This window comes from Crassostrea angulata, chromosome 6, assembly GCF_025612915.1.
Source record: "Crassostrea angulata isolate pt1a10 chromosome 6, ASM2561291v2, whole genome shotgun sequence".
NCBI lineage: Eukaryota > Metazoa > Mollusca > Bivalvia > Ostreida > Ostreidae > Magallana > Magallana angulata.
Window position 1 is genome coordinate 16,805,167 of NC_069116.1, and position 27,887 is coordinate 16,833,053.

At 33.1% G+C, this 27,887-nt stretch overlaps 1 protein-coding gene across 3 annotated transcripts; it reads right to left on the reverse strand.

Annotated features, from left to right (window-relative positions):
* Nucleotides 1–485: 485 nt before the first annotated feature.
* Nucleotides 486–25,405, reverse strand: LOC128188478 (beta-1,3-galactosyltransferase 5-like). Of its 3 annotated transcripts, none has more exons than XM_052859564.1 (2): nt 25,381–25,405; nt 486–1,531 (listed from the first exon to the last, which is right to left on the reverse strand). In XM_052859564.1, exon 2 carries the CDS (start codon nt 1,529–1,531, stop codon nt 503–505), a length of 1,029 nt encoding a protein of 342 aa, XP_052715524.1. In that variant the 5' UTR covers nt 25,381–25,405; the 3' UTR covers nt 486–502. The 3 variants fall into 3 exon arrangements, with proteins under 3 accessions (XP_052715524.1, XP_052715522.1, XP_052715523.1); XM_052859562.1 differs by lacking the exon at nt 25,381–25,405 and adding an exon at nt 9,291–9,430; XM_052859563.1 differs by lacking the exon at nt 25,381–25,405 and adding an exon at nt 9,295–9,413.
* Between the last annotated feature and the right edge of the window lie 2,482 nt (nt 25,406–27,887).

The following is a 27,887-nucleotide window of genomic DNA, read 5'->3' on the forward strand; positions in this document are numbered from 1 at the left end:
AAGTTCAGGGCCCTGGGGAATTTGATGCAACCACCATAATGAAATGACCAACACTGCTTGTTTTAAACACAGTTTATAATTGGGTCGTTATCAGAACCTGTCAATATGCATTAGGATCAGATGTTTATAGATGTTTATAGACCAGCAGAATTACATTCAGCATAGCACAGCTGGTGTATCAATGAGGTGTAACATTGAGTCAGGCATAATTATAAATAAAGTGAAACACAAAATGTTAACTTTTCTATGTAAAATTTATCAAATCATCTACAGTCATGCATACTTTGAAAATTTTAGGGGGGGGGGGAGGGGCGTGCGCCCTCCACGCCCCCCTTAAATCCGCCAGTGAAGATATCTTGGATATTTTCCACTTTATGAATTTCAACTGTATTTCTTTCACAGGTATGTGTATTTTAATTAAAAATCACCAAAAGGGGATGGAGGCAATAACTTAGGACATACTTTAAAAAATGTCAAAAAACCACTTCTTGTTAGATTTTTATTAAACAAAGTAGAAAATAAAATCTTTTAGCTTAGACACCCAATGAGAATGCTTAAATGGACATGTATACCACCTATCGTTCAGTTCTGTCCACATTCGTTCCATTTCTTCCGGCATATAATGGTGTCCTGTAATTTTGTACCGGAAGTGTCCGCCACATGGTCCTTGATCTCTATATCCGCAACTAAAGCCAGGATGTCCCACCGCAATGGCGTTGATTTGTCTCCGACATATTCCTGTTAAATACACGTCCTCTAAAAATATGTATGGCACTTTCTTCGTAGCAAGGTAAAGTTTAGAGAGAATATCACCGGATATGACGTAGGCCGGTCCGCTAATGTAGTCTGGGAACACATCTTCTTTGTATTCCTCTCGTGAAATGCGCCATTTAGAAAGAGGGAATCTAAATGGCGAAGCACCTTTTACTTTACACCCTACAATCGAATTACTAAGATTTTTAACATCGAGATAGGTTTTTAAAAGATTTATATTTAAAAAGATATCGTCGTCTACTTTTAAAATATATTTAGGATTTTCACAATTGAGGTGAATCCATTGTAATATACTAATTGACTTCTTTGCTAAATTTTCATATTTTTCCTCGATGTCAACTTCAATAATGTCCATGTACTTTTCTTTCTCCTTGGCAATTGTATCTTTATTCTCTTTGTTGACTGTTTTTCCGATAAAGAAAACCAATTGTAAGGAATCATCTCCCTTCACAACACTTCCCCATGAATTTCGAATAGCCATCCTCTGTCGAAAGTTGCCTGTTGTACTGGGTACAGCTATGAAGAGGAATAATGGTTGTTTGTTTTTGTTACAGATAGTCAAAGATGAGTCAAGGTAGTTGAAATTTCCCGTATTTTCAAATTGAATGGTCGTACTAGTGATTTCTGTGTACATTGCACTTGAAATGTTAAGCAAAACAATAACGCTTGCTAATATTCCAAAAATCAAGGTTAATGCTTTAATGCTTGAGACAAAAGTTCGTCGTCCACGTCTTATGCATAACACTGTCATAGCCATCTGAAAGTAAATCAGTGTAATGGGATAAAATCCAATCCAATTATAGTAAACTTTATAAAGTTTCTACTTATGAAACTATAAATAAGAACAATATATAATACATAGACAATTGGTAATATGTGTTTATTCCGAATGCATTATGATTTTTGGTCTCCTGAAAATATTTAAGCTATTAAAGGGACTTGGACACGATTTGACTTAAAATGTTCAAATTTTATTTTTCCATTTTCAATGTTTATACCAATCAATATAGAATTTTTTTATGCTATGTCAAAATTTGAAAGTCAAATATCAAGTTATAAGCAAGATACAGGGTTCATAGTTCTTCGTTTTGTATACAAAGCTCGAATATTGTCATTACCTGTTGTATTTGTGTAAGTTTCAATCAATTTTATCTTTCTTTTGTTGAAAATAGTTTTAATTTTATGAAGATATTGAGGTAGTTAAAACTGTTATTTACATGTCATTTTGTCTAAGTAAAGGTATTTCTATACATTGCATTTTTGTAAACAACTATAATACTCGAACCATGTTTACATAACAACCAATTCTGACCTCTGTATCTCGCTTGTAACTTGACTGTAGCATTCAATATTTTGGCCAATCATTGAAAATGATCCAGTAAATAATTTTATACATAAAAAATCAAGTACTGAAGTACTGAAAGCCGGGCTCTTTTGGTGTGTCTTTATGCATATTGTGTAGTAAAGACTGGAAATCTCAATATCTCTCTCTCCCTCTCTCTCTCTCTCTCTCTCTCTCTCTCTCTCATGCTTTTAATGTCGGCAAAGCATCAGAGAGCGACCAAATTTTGTAAGGGGCTATAAACAAAAAATATGTCTGTCTAGTAGAAGTTAAAAAGTTCAACAGTTGCTGCCTTGAATTTTGCAACAAGCATTATATATTCAATCCCCATTTCTTCATTGCCCAGCAAAGTAGTTCATGGAAATTCATGCGCATTGTATGTGTCCAAAATGCATAGTAATGTTTTAAAAACACGTTATTAATAAGAAAACTAAAAGAGATAGACAATTCATTCGAAATTTAAAAAAAGAAACAAAATGCCAACACTTTTGACAAAACGTGGCTCTTTGTGTAACTATTTGATATAGCGGAAGCTTTACCTTGACGCTGTTAGGTTTTTTGTTTACTTTTGAAGTTGTGCTATTTATAGTAACATTGGCGATTTGCCTGCATATAGCCAGAGGCGTGTTCAGCAGAGAGAGCGCCCGCGAGCGCTCGCCAAAATTTGTGTTGCGGGTATAGGGAATTTTGGCGAGCGCTCGCGAGCACCCGCTCTGTTGAACAGGCCTCTGGACTCTGCTTTCAGCAGAGCCCGGCTAATAAAAATAAAAGTTTTGATCTCAAATCGTGGCCAAGTCCCTTTAACTTCTGGGTCAGTCTTAACAAAAGGTATTTAATTGTAACACGTTTCTCCCATTCAGAGAATCTAGTACATGGTTTTGATGGGTATTAAACGAGGCCTATATGAAAAACGTGAAATTCAAGTACCCAGGGTCAGGAGTTTTGCTGTAAAGTGGGCCACTATTGCTCATATAATTAATATGCATCTTTCACAACAAATCTTCTTCTAACTAAATTACATCTGTCAGACAAAGAAATTTTATATGCATGGCTTGCATAAGCATGAAATCTTATACCAAATCAGTGGAATTCATTGACCCTGGGTCATGTGTTTTTGGAGTTAGGATGGGTTTCTATGGTAATTTCAGCAATAAACACGTACATTGTATTTATTTATTAAACACCTGCTCTATAACTGGGCGCATAAAACTAGCAAAATAAGTGTTTAGTTAGAATGAGTCTGGAAACTGAAATCAAAATTATTAAACTCCTGGTATAAAGGCCAAGGGCCTGGTGTTAGGGTGGGTCTCTTAATAAAAAAAATATGATCATTTAGTAAACATCCATTAAACTTGGCAACTATCAGGAAAATGGGTGCATGTTTAGAATAAACAAAGAGAACTGTATGCCACCCCCTAACCCCCCCCCCCCCCCTCTCAAGTGGTGTCATCAGCTATACCCCACTCCTTAAAATACGCAATAAAAAATATTTATTACCAGATATATTGAAACGACTTTAGATTATGATGTTTATATTGTCATGAGTTTATTTACACATGTTGTTGACAAAGGCCCCGTGTTAAAATACAATAGCCATATTGGAATTACACCGTCTTTCTCTCCGTCTGTCTGTCCTTCACCATTATTGTTGTGACGCAAGAACGTAAACAGTTTCAGCAAAGCATTTTCATTTGTTTTTTACATGGTTTGATTACTTTATAACGTTTACAAAAGAAGCTAAAGAAATCCATTGACGCCATTTTTCTTGGTTAATATGAAGTTTTATCGAATTAATATCGTTTTTGTAAGAATATTCAAATGAAATAAGAAATAATTGTACAGTTTGTGTTACTTAAATTATAAAAACTGATTTGAACACGATAACATTATCATATGAGGGCTCCTGAGGTATGTGATTGAAAGCAACAATAAGTTGTATCGAAAGACTAGAATACAATTTCGGCATAATTGACCTAAAAAAATCTGGAGAAAAGGGGGCGTTAACTCCGTACAAATGTTCCAGTTATATATACAATTATGTAAATTTAGTTAAGAAGGATGTTAATGTGTTGGTACGAGAAGGCAACAATAAAAACACTAAAATGACTAGATCAAGATGGAGGAGGGGTGGGTGGTGGCAGACAACAAGTTTTCTCTATGACTGAACGTTCAGGAAGAAGTACGCATGCGCAGTCGCAATGTATGCAAATTGCCAGATAAAAATATTACTAAATGGGGGAAATCCCCACATTAACCAACTGGCAACATACATACATGTTAACCATTTATTGTACATAAATTGTTTTTATGCTTAGTAGACGTCCGTTGAATATTTTCATGTATTTTTTTCAATTCAACCGCTGTTAATTGTATTTTTCCCCATATTCGCATTTTCATCTTGGTCGAAATAATTATATCTATGATTTGAGCCATGTTTGTATTCGGCAATTGTTTTATGAAAAAAAAATGTTCAAGGTGTACAAGATAGAAAGATATTAAATCACCAAAAACATTTACATGTTTTTAATTTGAAAATTAATCAAATGACTTTTCTGATAAGAAGTATACGATCATTGATAATTGCAAAAAAAAAACCCGTCCAAATACCTTTGCCCGTGTGAAAGAATTTAAGAATTTCGCATCTCTTCCTTCGTATAGGGGTTCTCTTTATTTGTATATCCCCGTTGCGTAATATTGCGATGGCAGCACAGCGTAATATTTACTTTGTAAATTACTTCATTGTTGTTTTGAAAATAACTTATACGTTAAGAACGCATTTGAACTTCTTAAAAGTCCCATTCAGTAAGAACAGGGGCGTACAAGGCGTTGCATATCCCCCACTCGGAGCAATGAAGACGAAAGAATTTCAATTCAAGTTAGAAAATTAATTTTTGACTTGTATGCATCGTTTTCATTAAAATTTTTACGATGGAAGTCAATATTGTGCTTTCATTCTATAAATACGACAGGTATTGATTTTCAAATTAAGCTGCACATCGTTTTTTGCCTAAATCTTGTTCTTAATTGCAAAATCAGGTATGAATGGATCCTGACTCCATCCTAAAAAATACTTTTATTTAAAGAATAAGTTTATTTTGATTTATATTATTGATTTATTAATATGAAGTCTAGACCCATAATGGGTCAAATTTGTGATTTTCACCAAAAACGTTTTACTTTATTTATTATTGTCAAAGAGTTAGATTTATTCACCCATACTCTAAAGTGTCAACGTAGCTCACTGTGATAGGCGGAGGCTTGTAGTCCATCCTTCTCCATGGAGAGGGTGTTCTAATCTTATAGACGGCGTTTTATTTTTAATTCATTTGCCTTTAAAGTAAAACGTTTTATGCTTTTTTATTGATTATGAGAAAAATATCTAATACTAATTAAATTATGACAACAATTACGTAATATTCATGTTTTGTACATATAATATCGGATAAAAATAGAGCTAGCACAAATATGAGATCATGCTGTAATGCTTAGAAAGCATCCAATTAAACAAAGGAGATAACTACCAAGTATATGTATTATTGTATATTATTTATTTGTCAAAGAATGCAATTTTATATTATACATGTACATGTACTGATACACAGTTTCAAACGTAAAGTTTTTTATATGTTCATATGCCATTTCAAAATCCCGGGTACGGGGGGATTTGTCAGGCCTTGTACGCTCTTGTCCTTTGTGGGAAATAAGCGCAGTGGAATGGTTTGTTTTGATGTACATAAAATTTAGAAGGGTATATGACAGTAAGTCAATCCTTTATGCATATTAATCATATTCTATAGATTGGTCATCCATTACTATATGTACATGTAACATTCAAGATAAAGGTCAGAAATGTTTTATTCTTTATGATATGAATATTCTTTACTTTATTAAAACCTATATCAATTTAGAACGATCTTTACACAATTTTAGAAATGATTGAGATCTTTGTCTTTGAAAGATAATAGTTCCGGGTACTTGAATTTCCGCTTGGAACTTGCGCATACATGTAAGTATGTGGTCAACTAACAGAGTTTACAAGTTGTTAGATTATGTGCACTTATCAAAGATCCTGAAGAAAAGCACTAGTAAACATGTGACTCTGGTCAATTCAAATTTTAATTTTACAACATTAATAAATCCGTACGTTGTCATTTAATCTGAAACACTATTTTGAATATATACTTAAACGTTAAAACTTATCATATATTTAAGTTACGGCTTCCCTATTGTACAAAATATAATAGAATGGATTGGTATTTGGATATAATATTAACCCTGTGTTTCAAGAGTTATAGGAAATGTTTACAGTCGGAAAACAAAAAACATGTTAAATGTCTGAGCTACAGCTACAACTACACCCCCCCCCCCCCCCCGAAAAAAAAAAAAAACAAAACAACCAACAACCAATTACTTGGCTTTTTGTTGATCTCACCAGCTGACTGAGGAATTACAATACCTGCCATATAGTCGCGCTTTGTACGTATACCATTCACCAATTGAAAGTAAACATTAATTAAAGGATCTATAATTGAAACACGTGATCTGTTGTCCACCATCGATTTTTTCTTCTTAATTTAGAATGATTGGAAAATAGCTCCTTTTTCGTGAGACTGACATCTAGGACATTTTCTGTACGATTTTTAACCCTTTGTGTAAATATTTGCCATCGTTTGAAACGACCTACGGAACACTGGTTTGTTTGAAAACTACCCTCACTTTCAATGTGATAATATTATGGTCAAATATTTATCTTGTTGTAAAGTTTAAGCAATCCACACATATAATTCGCTGAAAGGCATTTAAACATGTTCACAAAAAATCCCTTCAAGTATTCAAATTTCGAGAAATTATATCAAACTAAAACTGTTTTACTTGTCCAGCTAATTCATTTTACTTTAATGTTTATGTTGTGTACATAAACCAAAATAAGATTTAACAATTCAAAAGTATAGGTATAATTTACACGGGATGTGCATACAAAAGATTACCTGACATACACATAGTCAATCGATTTTAATTCATTTGCAGGACAGTAATGAGAAGTTTGGCATTATGGTACATGTGAATGTAGAAAAACAAAAGAAATTCAGAATGAAAAAAAAAAGATACCTGAGCATAATGCTTTTATCGCAATAAATAAACGTGTCGCATAGTTCCAATCTAATGAATAGCTCGTTGTATATCACTAACGCAGACACGGGTCTTTTGAATTTTGAATTAATTTTGTTAAGTGTTAATTCATTAATTATTGGACATATTGTGTATTTAACCTCAGGTCGACTTAAAAAATCATTTTCATATGATATACACAGGCCCACCTGTCCAAGGTAGGAATCCTCCACCAGGTGTTTTTTTGTTTTTGTTTCTTTCGAGTGTGTTATAAACATTTATTTCAGCAATGTCTAGGAACACCCCCCCCCCCCCCCTTTTCATACCATTTTTGCTATCATCTTAAAACTTTGTCCAGAGTGAATTTATCTCATAACAGTGAAATTATGCGTTTGAGAAAATACATTCATAATTCGTAAAAAATGTTAAATGTGTTAGGAAAAATACAAATTTTTATACGTCTAAGGTGTACTTTGAAACCGGTAGGCTGCCGTTGAAGATTGAACGCTATTTTCGGATTTTTAATTTACCCACAGAAAGTGGACGCCGTAGAAATATTTTGCGTTATATCAGAATATGTGAATTTTGTAATTCCGAAATTGAGGATGAACATCACGTTGTCTTACTATGTCCATTCTATTAGTAATTACGAGTCAAATATATTGAAAAATACCATTGGGAAAAGCTATCAATATATTAATTTATACAGCTATTATGTGTAAACAATTTTAAAGAACTGTAACTTAGGGAATTTCTTGCACCATGCCTTCAAACTACATAATGATTTATATACTATTCAACACTTGTTTAATGAAATTGATGTACTGTGCATTTTCTAATATTATTACTGCACTACTTATTAATTACTGCTATTACCGGGTTGTTACTAGATCCCTGCACTGTGTATATTCTGTTAAATACATTTCATATGCAATAGGATGCATGTCTTACGCAATAAAGACAGTTGAAATTGAATTGTTCTACTACGGACAGTCCCTACCAATCAAACCCTAATACGTTTGATCATTTATAATTAGGAAACAAAGACCATGCGACAAATCTTTACACGGTTGCCTCGGGCGGTTTGTTCCCGTTTTGCACACATTTGAAATTTGGGTATCGAAAAACTGTGCTATAGTCTGTATCACAGTTCCTGGGAAGGGAATTGAAAAAAATACATATCTTCTATATTTATATTTTTTTAAGCTATAATAAAATATTTTTATTTATGCTGTAACTGTATGATGATAAATCGGCAATGTTATACGCTTTAAGATCTGTAAAGATTTTTTTTTCATAAAACCTCTCAAATGTAAACCTAATACATGTAAATGAATATTCAACCCTCTTTACTATGGGGTACATGTAAATCTAATTCATATTAAAAATATTATTTTAGCCATATTGGTTTGTGTCAGTATAGCTACTGATATGAAATACCAGAAAATGCATGGCCCGCAGTACACTAAAGCGGCGATACCATAAGAATTTCTGACAGTCCCTACGAGTCAAACTCTAATAAGTTATATGAAACAAAGAGCGTATGACATAATTTTTGTTCTATACCCAATTATAAAATACAATGTATGTGCAAAATGGGAACACATGCCTCGCACGCGCTCAGCGGGCCCTTGTTCAGCCACGTAACAACCATTATTTATTGGTTAAACAGTCGTTAGTCAAAAATGTATTTGTCTTTGGTCCTGTGTACATGTAGATCGAAAATACCATTCATTTTGTTCTCTTTCTGTTGATATCTAATTAAAAGTTGAAAGGAATACATGCAAATCGTTACATCGAAAGAGTTATGTTTGCGCAGACCTTGTGTTTGCATTTGTCATATTTTCCGCCCAAATTGATCAAGTATCTCAGTCAACACTTAAATGCATAACTAATGCTCTCATAATGAAAAAAAAACAATGCTTTTCTTACAATTCTTAACAAATCACATTTACAAATATTCAAATTCATATTTCAAAATCTATAAGCAAACAATTATAGCTACCTTAATAGTACAATAAAAATTAATTCCATGGGAGATGTCTGGCATATATAATATACATACCTACATTTAGAATGAAAATTATATCACAAAACAATCCGCACTGTTCTACTCTTAGTTACTTGGCCTCACAACACGAGCGTACTGACTGAACAAAGACAACGTCGGTTCGACGCTTAAAACTCCCAACAATTAAATCAAACGGATACGTGAACTATGTGCAATGTAAACATAAACTGTTTCAAATTCAAACATAGGGTCTAAGGACCCCAAAACAAACTTTATTTTTCTCTCTTAAAAACTGGTAATTACTTTTATTCGAAGATCTTGGCCTTATGTTTTTGTTCTCTCTGTCTTTCTGTCAACATTTTGGCTTAAATTCTCAACCCCAGGTTTTAAACTTTTTAAGTAGGAATATTTATTTGACGATGACCTTTACCCACATTTAATCCTTTTTGTTTATCTGTTGTCCGTGCTTATATAGATTCATGCATAGAATCTATCCGAACATGATCCAAATGACACAGCTGAGCCGAGGCATGCTCATAAAGAATGTATAATACATGTAAAAAGTGAAATCTTACGAATTAAGACATGTATTAGGATGTTCTTTAATTATTCATGTGTATGTAAAACGAAAACATAAAAAAATATTTTTTTGTTCTAGCTTTCTGTGCGCACATTTCCTGATTAATTTTATTTTTGATTTTGTTTGTAGTGTAAATGTTAAGTGTTTTCGAAACAAAATCCATCATTTGGGTAAAAGCTCCGTACGATAATGGTAAAAAACCAATACAACACAAAAGGAACAGCACACCCTCTCAATGCAATTTTTTTTTACAAGTATGTTATGAAAAGTTGGTAATTGTGACAGTTTTTATACCCTTTGGCAAAACTCTGTTTATATTTCTTATAATATCAAAATATAATGTAAATGTTCACTATCAAATTAATTATTCTTTTTAGTTCATTGTTTTTGTAACTAAGTCAATTTATATGAATGTTAAAAAAACCTTTAGTCACACGAATGTTGAAATAAAATAGTGTTGAAATAATATTTTGCATAATTTGTTCATGCCATTCTTTGGTTGCTCAATCTACATGTAATTACATCCTATTTTCAAATTCGTGCCTATTGTTAGATTAATTATACGGCTTGTTTTTCATTAAATTTCTGACAAACTTATTTAACAATTGACACTTAAATGACAAAATATAGGATTGTTAAACAAGCTCCACAGGACATATTCTGCGACAGATATGCGTCTTCATCCTTATGTGATTCTCCTCGCTGCTTTTAAAAAACGCGATTAATATCTCAAATCCCGGAATTATTATGTAGGCAAGAACTATCTGAATAACCACTGCAAAAGCGGAAACTCCCGCCTTTGATGTCACTCCTGAATTGCATGACCCCCCTTCCGTCAATCCGTGTTATGATTCAGCTTTCACACAATTTACATACAAAATATATGTTAAATCTAATATCGTAATTTATTTTCCATGTAATTACGGAGTCAGTTTTTATTTTCGTCGGATAGTTATCATTATTGTATTTTCAAATTAACGTATTTTAAACAAACAAATTAAACATTTTGAATTTGTCTTTAAACACGCTTCAATGTTAAAATTCACCAATTAAAACCGAAGGCAAATTGTCATCTTCTTGACAATTGCGTTTTTAAAGTAATAAACTCACTGTGAGACTTTATGAATCTTTGGTTTTATATCAATGTTTTAAAGCAATATGAGCTGCAATTTTCATAAATGTTATTTTTTACTATAATGACAATAAATATCATGGTTTTTTAATCTTTGTTAGCCTTATTTATGTTTGAAAAGCCGTTAAGAAGCCATAATTGAAGCAAACTGAATTATTGTCGTCTTGAACAAAAATTGAACTACTTTATATTCCTTAGAAGAGAAAGCTTTCTTCTGACAAAAATTAATGATTTTGTTCAAATCTTATTTATCATGAAAGTTAAGTTACGTGCAGACTTAGCATACTAGCAAGTTTTTTCAGCAGAATAAAATTCCAAAAAAAAAACCCCAGCTCATATTGCTTTAAGGAAAAGAATATTCCAAGGCCAATGTGAGCTGAGTGAAAACCTGTTATGACAGTCTCAAAGGCAAGAAGTTTGGCAACACGCAAATTTTATCTGAACTAAGCTTATGCGGTGGCTGCATGTAACAAAGGCTGGTTTTGATAACAACTTATGAAATAATTGCTTTTCACTGTTATCATTCAAAAAAAAATATCTTAAAAGTTTGTAAATCTTTAACACTTCAGTAGCTTAAGATTTTAAAATCATTACAAGTAAACAGTTATTCGAATGTGGTAATGAACCGGGTTTTAAATATTAAACACTTCTGAGTTAGGGTGGTCTTAAAATTTTCTCAAGATTTATCTTCGATTTTTATTATTGAATAATCTTTTGAAATTGTCATCAACATGTCTGATGGCCTCGGGAATTCAACTCTTTATTATTTTCACGATGAACAGAATGTAATATTATTTAAATAATAAGTATATCACAACCAACAAATCAAAGGGTTGAAAAGGCATCCTCTCGATCCGTATACCCTTGTTTTCATTGGCATAATTGTACATCTTAATCCATGGGAACTGTGTTCATTTAACACCATTAACGTCAGTAAATAGAAATTGTGAATGTTCAGATTCAAAATTGAATGCATAGACCTTAATTTTTTATGTGTAATTTACGTAACTGATTATCTTTTTAATTGACATAATACTAGTCTTCAACTTCCTTTTATTGATTACTTAAAAAAAGAACCACTCCGCCATTGCCTTCGCAACGACCTTTGTCTATCAAAAATGTGTGTGTGTGAGGATAGAATATGAACTTTAGTGTAAACAACACTAAAACTATTTCGATTTATTTCCACTTAAATCTTAGTGGGATATTCAAATATTTTGAAAGGTTAAAAGATTTTCAGAACAAGTCTGAGAACAATAAACGCAAGGTTTAGTGAATTGCCGTCTGCCTTAGATAGGCAAGTTTCGTGTTGCTATTGACAACGTTCTGTCTGGCAATATCTGGAAAAGTTTACTTCCAAACCCCTATAGCGTTAATTTCAATCAATTTTCCCATACAAAGTAAAATAACTTTTCACACAAGCGCTTTAAATTCACAACTAGACCTTTAAACTCATGAAAGGAGTTTGTAATTGTAATGGAAGAAATCTATAACCTGAATACAATTGATGTGGCCCCAGCAAATTTTAGCACACAAACGCTACAAAGATTTCTAAAAAAAATAAAGTTCAAGTTTGTTTTTAATTAAGGTTGTATGGGACACCTGTCTAATAAGTATATTAATGTGGATAAAAGTACATTTTAATAAAAATACTTTTATCGGTTTAGAATTTTCAAATTTTACAAAATTTGACCAAAAGTGAATTTAAAATTTTTTTTTTCAAGCCCCAGCGGGATTCGAACTCAAGACTTACAAACCCGTAGGTAACGCTCTAACACATTGCGCTACGTTGTTTGATTTATATTTTATTTTATTGTTTATTTCTACCACATGGAGGTGTCCAGTACCACCTTAAAAGGATTGTATAACTTGTTATTATTTATATTTGGTCTGCCTTTAAATTTTTCCTTCCTAAGCAGAATGATAGGGTTATACATGTACATTTGAAGGAGAAGAAGCTTTTCATGGTTATTTTTTATATAGGCTGCCATTGCCTTTTTTACATTTCACCTGACATTATCGACTTCTAGCATATGGATTTTGTATACCGATATTTAACATTCTCGTTTATATCATGTGATAATATTATCCCAATGTCCCAAAACATGCTGAATCCCGCAGGAAAATGTTTGTCCTCTTGGAAACAGTTATAAGTAAATATATCACACTGGTAATCGACCAATAAATTTGTTTGTTCAGTATATTAAAAAGATTTAAAAAATTAGAAAGATGGGAGAATACGATAGCACAAATGCCAATTGATTTGATCGCAAATTACAATTTCATCTTCATTTTGTTTCATTGAATCTACAATGTATTTGATAGCTTTATATTAGAGCCTGCAAAGGCACAATTTCTACCTTCGTGTAAATATCAGTTTTGACAAATAATATCTTTAATAATGTACAGTGGGTCATTACTCCACGTTTTCGTTGATTGAAATCGCTTTGTTTTCCATTAGACCTTAATTAGACTATGACATAAATATGGAACACAGACCCACATTATAAGGCATTTAAGCTCTAAAAAAAGACACTATTTGGAGGTTTTGATACGCATATTCAGCTTGAATCAACATAATTCAAGTATTGAGCATAATTACGGATTATAAATCGTTGTAATGTTAAATATTTATACAAGCTTTGAAGGATTTTAAGAAGAATTATCAGATTTCTTAATATTCTATTTTTGTGGTATCTTATATGTACTAATATAGATATTTTACCCGCCTTCTTCCATCTTCTTTCTATCTGTTCTTTGATAAATGACAAGGAGAGGGATATCTAATTTTTTTAGAACTTTTTTTTGAAATCCTTTTGACATCTTGTTGTGGTTTTGGAGGTTGGCGTGTTCGCAGCAAGAAAGTAGGAAAAATATGCCCGTAGCGTGTGCCCCTTTTGATGTTAGATAACGAGTAACGTATCAAGGAGCACTGCCATCTACATGTTCATGTTAAAATTCTATTTTACACGGAGAAAATATTTCCATTTTTATTTTTTCCCCTAAATAGAATTATATAGCAATTACGGTTTGATACTTTGGAAGCCCTCTTGAAACATATACATGTATATCCCCCTCGCATGCAATTATTCTGCATATTTATGAAGTGAGGATTGATATTCAATGCAAAATTTAGAATTTTTTAAACTGTCAGGAAAACCGCATATGATTTCAAAAGCCGTGGATAATTTAACCGAATATAAAAAAAATGTTATTTCATGACTTTCGGGTCAATAATACCAAACTTTTGTCCGTATACTGTGGAGCAAGTGCCTGGTATTTCGCCCTCGAAGTCATGTAACATTTATAATTTGGGTGAGTGCAATTCTTTAAGACGGTTGTTAGTTAACTTTGTTTAAGGTTGCCAAAACTGTGTTTTGTATTTTCATTTGCGAGTTGCTTTTAATTATTAATTTGAAGGTCAAAACGCTCACTTTTGTAAACGCTTTGGTGTTCTAAACAGCGTAACACGGACGGTGGGGCTATCATAAGTTAAATAAATGTAATGACGTCACAAATGTTGAAAGCTTTAAACGCTGTATCAATACATTTGTAAAAAATCAACATTCACGGGTTTGGCTGCTGTAATATTAATATATTTCCATTTTCTACTGTCTTTGTCTATAATAACACTATATAAATCTTGTATAATTTATCTACACTACTATATTAAAATAAAAGACTCGAACTTTTTGGCTTTAATACCGAGAAATCGGAAGAGTATTGTCTTTTGTTTAATATATTTTAAATATTATTGGTACTTGAAGATTACCAATTTAATTTTATTTTTTCTCAATCAAGATTCACTAATTAATGATAAACGAAAATTCCTTTTAAAAATCATCTGGATTTTTTGGATTTTACAATCTTGCGCATTACATATTACATTCACGCTAAATCACGGGAGGCTCTTTGGTGTATGTTTCCACAATATCCCATTTGCATGGATAAACTCAGAAACGATAATACAAATACGTGAAGAGTTTCATTAAGAAAATACAGGAGCTCAGTGCATTTTTAAAATTTGAAAAATCCCGAGAGTTTCAAATGTCAACACGGTGTGTAAATTTGAAGCGAGTAAAACAAGTTGGTGAAAAAGTGTTGAATTCTTTATTAACACGAATTAAATTTTTAGATGAAAGGTGTTTACAGCCTCAAAATGGTTTGTTATGAATAATTTGACTCTTAATTTCAATGCATCTTCATTAATTTTCTCTAAAATCATTTCGGAGCGATTTTGCAATTTTTTGCTACATTACGGGTATATGGGAGGTATTTTTAGTGTGGCGAAGACCTGACGCGAGACACAAATATTCTACCTAAGCAGAGTGTAGTGAGTTGTAGGCTTAGAGCTTAGTTATGTAAATGTCAAACAATACGGTGTGTCGATGTATCTGGTTCGTAAATGTCCGATATCATATGCAATGTCAACCCGTGCACGCACGGGTCAAAGTCGAGTAGTCTTCTACATTTCCTCAAATACTTTTTTAATAATAATTAAATCGTACAGTTGCTAAAAACTTTATAAATAAAAGTAATAAGGAAACATTTCTTGAATATTATGAGGTGATCAAATACGGTCGGGGATGATCAAATATATTGTAAAGCCCCCGACCGTGTTTGATACTCCCATGCTTCCTTATCCTTTTAACTTCACCCCTTATAATTACGGTTTATAATGGGATTTCGAAATTTAAATTACATGTGCAGACAAGACGGAAATCGAAGTGTTAAAACGTAACAAGCATGCACTAAAAGAAGCAATGAATCATATTTTTAAAAAGATGTAGTCTTAAAACTGTAACGGTATGTGTAAACAAATTGAGTAGCGCACGTTTACTCAATTTGTTTGCACATACCGTTGTATTAATGAGACTGAGGTTTATAATGATTGTCGAATGAGGTTTTTCTTTGACTGATGCATTTAACGCATTATCTGCTGAAGCTCGTTTAACAAAGATTTCCTATGTATGCTTTGTGAAACGGGCATATCGACCCGAATTTGTCCTTAAAACTGTTAATGTTTATTAAGTAAAGTTATTAAGTAATTTTTTTTAAAAGAGTGCAACAAAGAGCTAGAGCCACGAAGCATCAAAATATGACTTAAATTTTTCACAAAACTTAAGTTTGAAACAATACAAATTGTAATAACTTATAATGTAGTCATTTTATTAACACATAAAATAATATACGAAAAATGACGTCACAATGTACTGGCGAGAAATGGTACTCGGCGAGAACTGGTCGCACGCCAGTAACATCCCCATCTTATCCAAGCATTATTTATTAGTTTATTATTATTAATTACCCTAAAACAAACCTATCGTTATGATTGGTGACATGTCTTATTAAAGCAAAGTTGCCTTTTGTTAAGATTACAAACAATCTCTTAAAGATTTATGAGATAATTAATTCTTCAATTTATTTTGTTTTCGGTTGTCATCGCTAAACAATTCTAGCTAATCAAGGACATCAGACATGCCTCGTAAGCGGCAGACAACAGGACGCACTGCCACAGCTGCATCCTCATCATCAAGACAGCCCTCCAAACGGGTAAAGAAAAGCAGCAGGACACCCCAGACCGATGTACAAGCATCACAGCCAGATCTTCATGTGCAAGCCAGTGAAGCCACACAGCAAAGAGCACCAGCTCTCCTACCGCCTCTTTCTGTGGAAGCCACGCAGCAAACAACTTCGGCTCCTCAAATGGCTCTTAATATGCAAGCCACACAACTACCAGCATTGGCTCCTCAACCAGCTCATCAGATACAAGCATACCTGCCACCTGCACAGCCCCCACAGCAGTCCCACCAACCAACTACTCAATTCAAGAAAGATGTCATCAGACGCAGAATTGGAATCGCAACTTAGAAATCATGTTTTAAAATTAGTCTGAGGTCATTTTAACACGATTTTAATAAGTTTTAAATGGGAGTAGAAAAGATTTTCTAAAATTTAATACATTTTAACTATATGGCTATATTGGCCCAACCCTAGAGCCTGAACCCCTGACACAGGGGTCATAAATTTCACAATTTTTGTAGAGGGCCTCATGGATATCATAACCTGGCATTTAGTTTTTAACAAATATATATGGTAGTAGAGATATATATGGTAATAGAGAAGAAGATTTTCTAAGATTTAATACATTTTTACTATATGGCCATATTAGCCTTACCCTAGAGCCAGAACCCCTGACCCAGGGGTCATGAATTTCACAATTTTGATAGAGGACTTCATGGACATCATAACTATGCAACCAGTTTTTCCTCAGATGTGTGGGAGTAGATAAGATTTTTCAATATTTGGATATTTTTTGCATACTTGGCCCCATCTGTGGGGCCCCGGGGGTGGTAAAGCCATGAATTTCACAATTTAGATTCCTCTTACCATAGAGATGCCGAAAATGGTAACAATCAGCCTTGTAGTTTTTAAAAAGTTTAAAAAATTGTTAACGCACGATCTGGAGTGCTTCTACTCAAATTTGGGCTTTCCTGGCCTAATAGTTTTGAGAAGAAGATTTTTAAAGATGTTCTCTATATATAAAAATTCATCCCCCATTGTGGCCCCGCCCTTCACTCAGGGACCATGATTTGAACAAACTTAAATCTACACTACCTGAGGATGCTTCCACTTTAATTTGAGCTTTTCTGGCCTAATAGTTTTTGAGAAGATTTTTAAAGATTTTCTCTATATATTCCTATGTAAAACTTGATCCCCAATTGTGGCCCCACCCTACCCTCGGGGACCATGATTTGAACAAACTTGAATCTACACTATCTGAGGATGCTCCCATTTTAATATGAGCTTTTCTGGCCTTACAGTTTTTGAGAAGAAGATTTTTAAAGATTTTCTCTTTATATTCCTATGTAAAAATCCATTCCCCTATTGTTGCACCACCATATTACCAGGGACTATGATTTGAATAAACTTAAATGTACACTACCTGAGAATGCTTCCACTTTAATTTGAGCCTTTTTGGCCTAATAGTTTTTGAGAAGATGATTTTTAAAGATTTTCTCTATATATTCCTATGTAAAACTTGATCCCCCAATTGTGGCCCCACCTTACCCCCCGGGACCATGATTTGAACAAACTGGAATCTACACTATCTGAGGATGCTCCCATTTTAATATGAGCTTTTCTGGCCTAATAGTTTTTGAGAAGAAGATTTTTAAAGATTTTCTCTATATATTCCTATGTAAAAATCCATTCCCCCAATGTAGCCCCACCATACCACCAGGGACTAAGATTTGAACAAACTTTAATCTACACTACCGGAGGATGGTTCCATTTAAATTTGAGCTTTTCTGGCCTTATAGTTTTTGAGAAGAAGATTTTAAAAGATTTTCTCTATATATTCCTATGTAAAAATCCATTCCCCCATTGTGGCACCACTCTACCACCAGGGACTATGATTTGAACAAACTTGAATCTACACTACCTGAGAATGCTCCCATTTTAATTTGAGCTTTTCTGGCCTAATAGTTTTTGAGAAGAAGATTTTTAAAGATTTTCTTTATATATTCCTATGTAAAACTTGATCCCCCAATCGTGGCCCCACCCTACCCCCGGGGACCATGATTTAAACAAAATTAAATCTACACTACCTGAGAATGCTCCCATTTTAATTTGAGCTTTTCTGGCCTAATAGTTTTTGAGAAGAAGATTTTCAAAGATTTTCTCTATATATTTCTATGTAAAACTCGATCCCCCTCTTGTGGCCCCTCCCTACCCCCGGGGACCATGATTTGAACAAACTTGAATCTACACTACCTGAGGATGTCTCCACACAAGTTTAAGCTTTTCAGGCCAAATAGTTTTTTTGAAAAATACCAACAAATTTTCAATAATTCTCAATTATCTCCCCTTTAAAGAGGGCGTGGCCCGGCCCTTCATTTGAACAAACCTGACTCCCCTTCACCTAGTGGTGCTTTGTGCCAAATTTGGTTGAAATCTGCCCAGCGGTTCTTGAGAAGAAGATGAAAATGTGAAAAGTTTACAACGACGACGACAACGACAGACAACGGACAAATTGTGATCAGAAAAGCTCACTTGAGCCTTTGGCTCAGGTGAGCTAAAAAGAGCAACAATTTTGCAACTGTTCTTTCAGACCCTGCATGTGCATTTAATCTATACTACTATATAAAAATAATAGACTCGAATTTTTGGGCTCTAATACCAATAAATCGGAAGAGTGCTGCCTTTTGTTTTATATATTTTAAACATTAATGGTAGTTGAGGATTACCAATTTATTTTCATTTTTTCTCTATTAAGGTCAAGATCTAGTAAATGAAAGGTGCCTACAGGTTTATAAAATTCAAGATATAAATTCTTTCAATGATGCTTCATAACAATAGCTTTGTTTGATAGGGTGTATCGGGGCTAAAAGTTTTGGTAAACACATGAAAAAAACCGTTTTAAACTGTCATTTTCTATGAAATAAACAAATTTCGGAGTTTTGTTAATTTTTATGCCCCCCCCCCTTCGAAGAAAGGAGGGCATATTGCTTTGCTGCTGTCTGTCGGTCGGTCCAACAACAGTTTTCGTTCATTTTCTTCGCAGAGGATGAACATATTGAAATGAAATTTGGTATACAGGTTTATCATGATAATATCTAGGTCAAATTCGATATTGGGTACGATCGAGCAATTTCCGACAGAGTTATGGTCCTTGGACGTAGAAAAATTCCAATTATTTGCAGTTTCCGCTCATTTTCTTTGCAGAGGATGAACATATTGAAATGAAATTTGGTATACAGGTTTATCATGATAATATCTAGGTCAAGTTCGATATTGGGTACGAATTTTCGACAGTTATGGCCCTTGGACATAGAAAAATTCCAGTTATTTGCAGTTTCCGCTCATTTTCTTCTCAGATGGTGCACATATTGATATGAAATTAGGTATACAGGTTAACAGTATCTAAATAATATCTAGGTCAAGTTTGATTTTGGGTATGATAGAGCAATAGAGTTTTACCCCTTGGACATAGAAAAATTCCAGTTATTTGCAGTTTACGTTCATTTTCTTTGTGGATGTTTCCAAGGGAGGGGGGGCATAAGTGTTTCACAAACATCTCTTGTTTATTAATAAATTATATCTAGAATGCCTACAATCTCTCTAAAAACGGAATCAAACTATCTCTTGACCTCCTCTTCAAAATGATTTCAAATTGAATATAGGTACCGGGATTACTTTTCCCATGATTTAACATAGAATGCCAAGAAATTGTTTAATTTTCTACATAATTCCTTTAAAGCCGTAATGAACGGGAAAAAGATTCTTCAAATCAATTATAACGTCATAATGGTTCTAGCAATAAAAAGGCACTCTGGAATCATTTACTAGATCTTGACCTTAAGCTTCGCTAATTAATAATCAGTGAAAATTCCTCAAGAATCCCGGAAATCATCTGGATTTTTTGGATTTTACAATTGAGCGCAATACATTCACGCTAACGGGATCTTTAGTTTATGTTTCCACAATATCATATTTGCATTAATAAATTCAGAAACGATAATACAAATAACTTTAAATTTAAATGTAAATTTTCACTGGAAATTTAATTGCTATATATTCTGTTCATATAAATTTATGATTTCTTATGAGAGAAATTATAAAATAACAAATATACATATCTACTTACTTTTGTCTTCGTGATGGCAAAAAAATATTTGATTTCATGCATAAAATTCACAATATATTTCTTAGGAGAGTGAAGATATAATATATAGATTATTTTATCGTTAAAATGATAAAATATATTTATGTCCTACGGACCCGGTTTTACGATATCGATAGAATGCGTTCCGTGTATAGTCTCTGTAGAAAAGAAAATACGTGTACGTTGTAGAAAAGGTGTTGAATTTTTACATAGTATGGATTAAATCTTTAGATGAAAGGTATTTACAGTCAGTCTCAAAATGTTTTATTATGAATAATTTGACTGTTAATTTCAATATACCTTCATTTATTTTCTCCAAAATCGTTTCGGGGCTATTCTGCAATTTTCTTTTATATTACTGGTAAATGGGAGGCATTTTAACTGTCCATGGTGAGGGCCTTTCCTAAGACACAGTTAGATTAGATCTATTCTAACAAAGGAAAGTGTAGTGAAATTAATAGCATTGCTTTGTTATGTAAATGTCAAGAAGATAGTGTGTCGATATACTTATTTCGTAAATGTCCGATATGCAATATCCACCCGTGCACGCACGGATCAAAGTCTAGTATCCATTTATTATCTAAATCGGATACACTGTTTCTATCCTGCACATCTTATACTAGTATATTACGTAAAAATAGCGACGTTAAGTTTTACCTTAGAAATTTATGTTTGTAGTGTTCCCACCACTGTGGCATTGATTATACTGTCGATAAAATGTGTCTGTTATATTGGAAATTGGATATGGGTCATTTATTATTTACAGAAGTTTTCAATGGCATTATACAGTTCATTATTTTATCGGCTGTTCTTTAGTGTTTTGTTGGGGCAAATTGTTTTTTCTCGGACTTGCGTTCGTTATACATGCTGTTAAAGATATATTTAAGGTAGGAATATAAGGATTCAAGGCTTCAGTACTACTTCCATTCCTGCTACGTCACATTGAGAATTTGAAAACAAACACCATTTTCTAATATTTGCTGTGTACAACCCTTTTTTAAAGTACTTTCGGATTATTGCAAAGTTGTCAGCAAAGAAAAAGAAATCGACTTTCAAATTATTTTTAATATAATACATAAAATATTTATAATGGCACACTGTAATACAGGCCGGACTGGTCGTTTTATATGCACGTTGGTGCGTTTTTGTCAGGCCGATATGTGAAGTATAAAACGAAATAGAAACGAAACGAAACCTACCAAAACGAAATCAAATTGATGGAAACCAAAACGAAATGAACCAAAACGAAACGAAACTACAGAAACAAAATGAATTCAATCGAGCAAAATTAAATCATGTTCATTGCTATACATGTATATGTGACCATTTCAATTTTAAAATATATTACATGTATTATATTAAACTGTTTACTAGAATTTTACAAGTAACGGGTTATGTTTGTTCATTTTTAGATGTGCGCATTTGTAGGTGTGGATACACTTCAAACTTATCGCCCATTTCTGTGCAAAACAAATAATATTTAGACTCCAACTAAATATAAACATCAATTTCCAAGTATCACTTTTATTATTTAATACAATTCATTTGTAATCATACTTGTAAACACAAATCAGACTTTAAAACCAGCTGGCGATTAATGTTTTGCTATAATCAAACTATATTAGATTATGCACTTTTATAAACATTAAAATAAAAGCGGAGGACTAGTAATTTTTTGAAAAATAATATGGCATATTGCAATTGGTCCTCGGCCGTTTGAGATAAACTGAGTTGTCACACGTGCTTTCGCTTTTTAAGACAAACAGTATTAGTTACGGACTGACAGACTGCCTAATTAAATTATCTTTGTGAACTGAAAGGACCACATTAATGGGGAGACAAAGGAGAAGCTCTGGAGGCACTGCAAAACCTGTCCTTTTATGTGAGAACCACTGAGCAACTTCTACAAAGATATGGATGACATCAGAGAGTAAAACAATTAGAAAAGCTGGCCAACTTCTCCTAGAAGGTGCTGTTGGCCGAAAAAGCATAAGTGAAAAGGAAAAGAGGGACTTCTATCATTTTATTGCAAATGCTCTCACAGAGGATGAAGTTGGTAAAGAGGTCTTGAAGGATAATAGCTTTCTAGATTTGGGAGCTTCTTTGTTCGAAAAATTAGGCAAACAGCGTGCCTCAAAAGTGAGGTACAGGTTGCGCCTTCTTGCAAGACTTAAACGAAAACTAAGGGACCGGAATGTTTCGCACGGATTAGATATGAGCTCATACATTAAACCCGAAAACTATGATATGTTTTTAGAATCTACTAAGGAATTGGTTGGCGTTTGTGACGAAAGTTTGAATAGACTGAAAATGTTCAAGAAACCAGAAATGGGGGGGGGGGGTGGGATTGGATATTTAATAAGGCGTATGGCCAATTTTAAGATTGGTAAAGCAATCAAAGAGAGAGATACCATATTAAGACAAGAGGCTACAGATTTCATCGCATTACACGAGGTGGAATGGACAGAAAAAATTTCCAGTATTGCCCACCAAATTACCAAACAAAAGCGATTCAACAAAAAAGACATGCTTTCGGTAACCGAAGACGTGATAAGTCTCCAAAAATTCCTTGACACAAAGTTGAGGGAGTATACAGCACTTCTAAATACAGACAAAAACATCTAAAATTGGAGAAATTTCGCCAAAATGTTACTTTGTAAACTGGAATCTTTCAATTTCCCAAGGGGAAATGAAACGTCATGAAATGAAGATGTTACTAGCAAAGTTCCCGGATAGAGCCAACTGCTGGCAGTGTAATAGCGAGATAGTCAACACACTGCAGACACTCGAGCAAGAAATTGCTAAACGGTATATTAAGTATAATATTTTTAAAAATATATTTCAAATGCTCCATTTTATCTGCTGATGTTAGCATTGACATCTTTATTTTTCATCATGGATCTAGTAGAAGTTATTGGGAAGCAAAATAGAAAAGTCCCAATTCTCCTTACACCTGCCATAAGAAAAGGGATTGATCTATTGGTGGCGACTAGAGAGGAAGAACTTTGGCATTTCTTTTAACAATCCTTATGTCTCTGCAAAGGTACTTAGATTTAAATAACTATTAGGTCACTTTTATTCTGGGGAACTGAAAAGCAATAGTGCAAGAGACATTTAAAATATGTTTTACAGTGTGACAGTTTACCTAAATTGTGTAATTCGTGGCCCCCGGTCCAGGGGTTCAGGCCCTAGGGTGGGGCCAATATGGCCATAAAGTAAAATGTATTAAATCTTAGAAAATTCCCTTGATGAGCAGAACAATAGAAATTGTGAGAACCTAGTAAGTTGCAAGAACTTGTGTTCGAACCCTTTGTATATTATATATACAATAAAATATGTTCAAACCAACAATAGAAATCGACAACTAATGTGGCGGTAGTCGGAGATAAAAGGGAAATAATGGGTGTTTATGAATTTATGTCGGCTTTATACATTAAAACTAATGTAATTAAAGGTTATATGATTAAAAGAGTTGTACAAGTATTTTTATTATTTAAATAAAGATATCCAAAACAGTTTTTGAACTTTCTAAATATGCATTTATGCTTACATAATATATTCGTTGTTTCACAGGATGTTGAGAGATAGTATATAATGTATATGTTTTCATACAAAAACTAAAACATCCCGTCTCCCATCCCTAGGGGCAAGACAAAAACTCTAGGGCATTTAAAAACCCCCATAAAATTCTACTGTTTACAGAAACTGAAGTGTTAAAACACAACAAGCATGCACTAAAAGAAGCAATGAATCATATTTTTAAAAAGATGTAGTCTTAAAAATGTAACGGTATGTGTAAACAAATTGAGTAGGGCACGTTTACTCAATTTGTTTGCACATACCGTTGCAGTAATAAGACTAAGGTTTATAATGCTTGTCGAATGATATTTTCTTTGACCGTTGCCTTTAACGCATTAATTATCGGCTAAAGCTCGTTTGACAAAGATTTCCTATGTATGCTTTGTGAAACGGGAATATCGACTAGAATTTGTCCTTATAATTGTTAATGCTTTCAAGTTTTTAAGTAATTTTTTTTTAAAAAGAGTGCAACAAAGAGCTAGATTCACGAAGGATCAAAATGTGCCTTAAATTTTTCACAAAACTTAAGTTTGAAACAATAGAAATTGTAAATTACTTATAATGTAGGGCACAATATTCTGCTTCTATGCCTATGAAATTTTTTCACCTCGGTCCCAACGTTTAGCACATGCGCATCTTTAAACATACAATGGTCATTAAAAATAGCTGAAAATTAAAGTGTGATTTTTATGACAACGCAAGCTCTCAGACTGCTTTAAACAGCAGTTTTACCTCTACAGCTTTCAGTTTAAGAATAAAAGGCATAAAATAAAACCATATTCGCCAATCGTCAAATTTTTTTTTTATTGCAGTTGCAGTAAATTGTAAAAATTAAAAGTAGTTTAAGAATGCTAGCGCAAATGCTCATTGTAAGGTGTATGGGACACTTCCATGTTGTGACGTACTACAACTGTATATATCGAAATAAAAAATAAAATCAATTTAAAATTATTTGCTTTCAAATAACTTCTAAAATGTAGTTTTTGATTTAGTATTGTTAAATTTTATAAAAGTATTTTAGTTAAAATGTTTTTTAATCGACATCAATATTGACAAGTGTCCCATTACACCTTAAGGTCAGACGACACGTTCCTTGAGAATCTTTTTTGTATCTCCTCGTAATAAAGAGTTCCAACAAAAAAATTTAATTTTATAATTACTTTTAAAATGATCAAAATTTACTTGCATTTGGTTATATGCCTAGATGGTCGAGTGGTTAGAACCGTGGCTGCTCACTGCCAGTTGCGTACAGGTTCTAGAGGTCGTGAGTTCAAAGCCCCGCCCCTGCGGAAATATAGTCTATTTTAGAGAATTTAGCTTTGCTGTAGATGTATTAATTTTCATATCAGCAATTCAAGTGTATCTTCAAGAAGATTATATAGGAAATTGCATATTCTAGTATTTTGCAGAAATGCCTGGTAAGGTACCCTATTTTTTTGCAAGAAAGCTTGTCAAAGTAGTTGTAAACCATTAACAAATTCCCCGAAAAAGTTATCTAAAATTGAGGAACGTGTCGTCTGACCTTAAATATATATTTTTACAAGATTTATTGACAAAGAAAAAGACAGCAGAAAAAGATACAAAGGATACAAGTTCACATATCTCACAATGTAATAGCTTGTCTCTTAAAGAGAAAGAACATAATGGAGGTCTATATATTATGCATATAACTCTTTACAAATGTACATGTATACTACTTGAATAAGGAAGTTAGAATAATATGAAAGAAAAGTGTTTGTGTGCGAGTTGGGGGGGGGGGGGGGTGGTAGTACATTATATAACCTATTGAATCTGATAAATATAGCTAGTATATCATAATAATAAGTCACATATTTTTTGCCAGTGCCTTTCAAACTCTGAGAATCTACAATTTTTAAGCAAAATATATTTCTCCACGGATATTCTGTTTTTCAATATATATTGAGTGCACCAAAATTCAGCTTTTGAACTTCTTTATATCTACTTACAAATATGTATTGTTTTATTATTAGAATTAAAAGATTATGTACTTTATACAAATTTCTCTCTTTATATTTTCCAAATAAAATTGAGTTTTTGTCAAATGTTACTTGCATTTCCAATTTCCTTAACAACCACTCCTCACACAGTTCCCAAAATTCTTTTACACAATAGCATTCTACAAATACGTGTTCAATAGTCTCATTAACTCTTTTAAAAAAGGAGCAGACTGGGGATTCTTTAATCTTAATCTTGCGAAGATATTCATTTGTTGGTATTCTGTGTAAAATTTGAAATTGTAGCCATTGTAGTTTTGACTCTTTAGTAGTTTTAAACGGAAGTTCAAATATTTTGTTCCAGTCTTTGTTGTTAAAAATAAAGCCCCTTTCTAGCCATTTATTTACAGATGTAATTGGCTCTCTTTTCTCCTTAATAAGTTTGTTATACATGTATTTGCAACTTTTTATACCCCCGCTCCGAAGGAGAGGGGGTATACTGTTTTACCCTTGTGTGTCTGTCTGTCTGTCTGTCTGTCTGTCCGTCCGTCTGTCTGTCAGTCCGTAACAAAAATTTCGGTCGCATTTATCTCAGCAACTATTTATCGCAGATGCTTGACATTTTTACACAGTGTTTGTTAAGGCATGCCATATCGTGGGATATATATATATTTTTGTACCAACCGGACGTCAACTTCCTTTAAATGACGACTTTGCTTATTTTTTAGTCAAAATTTTCAAACAAATTTTTGTCTAAGAATTCTCAGCAACTGGTTATCGCAGATGCTTGAAATCTTTTACACAGTATTTGTATAGGCATGCCATATCGTGGGATATATTTTTGTACCAATAAGACGTCAAATTCCTGTTAAAAGAGTACTTTGTTTATTTTAAGTCAAAATTTTCAAACAAATTTTTGTCTAAGAATTCTCAGCAACTGGTTATCGCAGATGCTTGAAATTTTTACACAGTTTTTGTATAGGCATGCCATATCGTGGGGTATATTTTTGTACCAATCGGACGTCAACTTCCTGTTAAATGAGTACTTTGTTTATTTTTAGTCAAAATTTTCAAACAAATTTCCGTCAAAGATTTCTCAGCAGCTATTTATCGCAGATGCTTGAAATTTTAACACAGTGTTTGTTAGGGCATGCCATATCGTGGGATATATTTTTGTACCAATCGAACGTCAACTTCCTGTTAAATGAGTACTTTGTTTATTTTAGCCAAAATTTTCAAACAAATTTTCGTCAAAGATTTCTCAGCAGCTATTTATCGCAGATGTTTGAAATTTTAACACACTATTTGTTTAGGCATGCCATATCGTGGGATGTATTTCTGTACTAATCGGACGTCAACTTCCTGTTAAATGTCGACTTCGCTTATTTTGCATATTCTCATCAGAGCGGGGGTATCACTAGTGAGCATTGGCTCACAGATATCTTGGTTTTTTTTTTGGTGAAGAAGATATTTATGTGACTCGGTATACTTGGGCCAGACTTGTATTTGATTTCATTGATATTGTCTTTATCTAATCTTTCAAATATTGCTCTCTTTAGGCTTGCATATTCAATAAAATTGTTTTTATATTTTGGTTTTCTATTGTTTCTAGACTAAGAAAAACACCCTCATTATCAAAAAGATCTTGTATATGTATAAAACCAGCATTAAAATAGTGTTTTAGGAAAAAAGAACTGTTATTAACTTTTATTTTTGGGTTGAGCCAGATGTTTTCAAA

Excerpts from the sequence above, each read along its gene's own strand:
- LOC128188478 (XM_052859564.1), bottom strand. The coding sequence starts at position 1,531 with ATGGCTATGACAGTGTTATGCATAAGACGTGGACGACGAACTTTTGTC.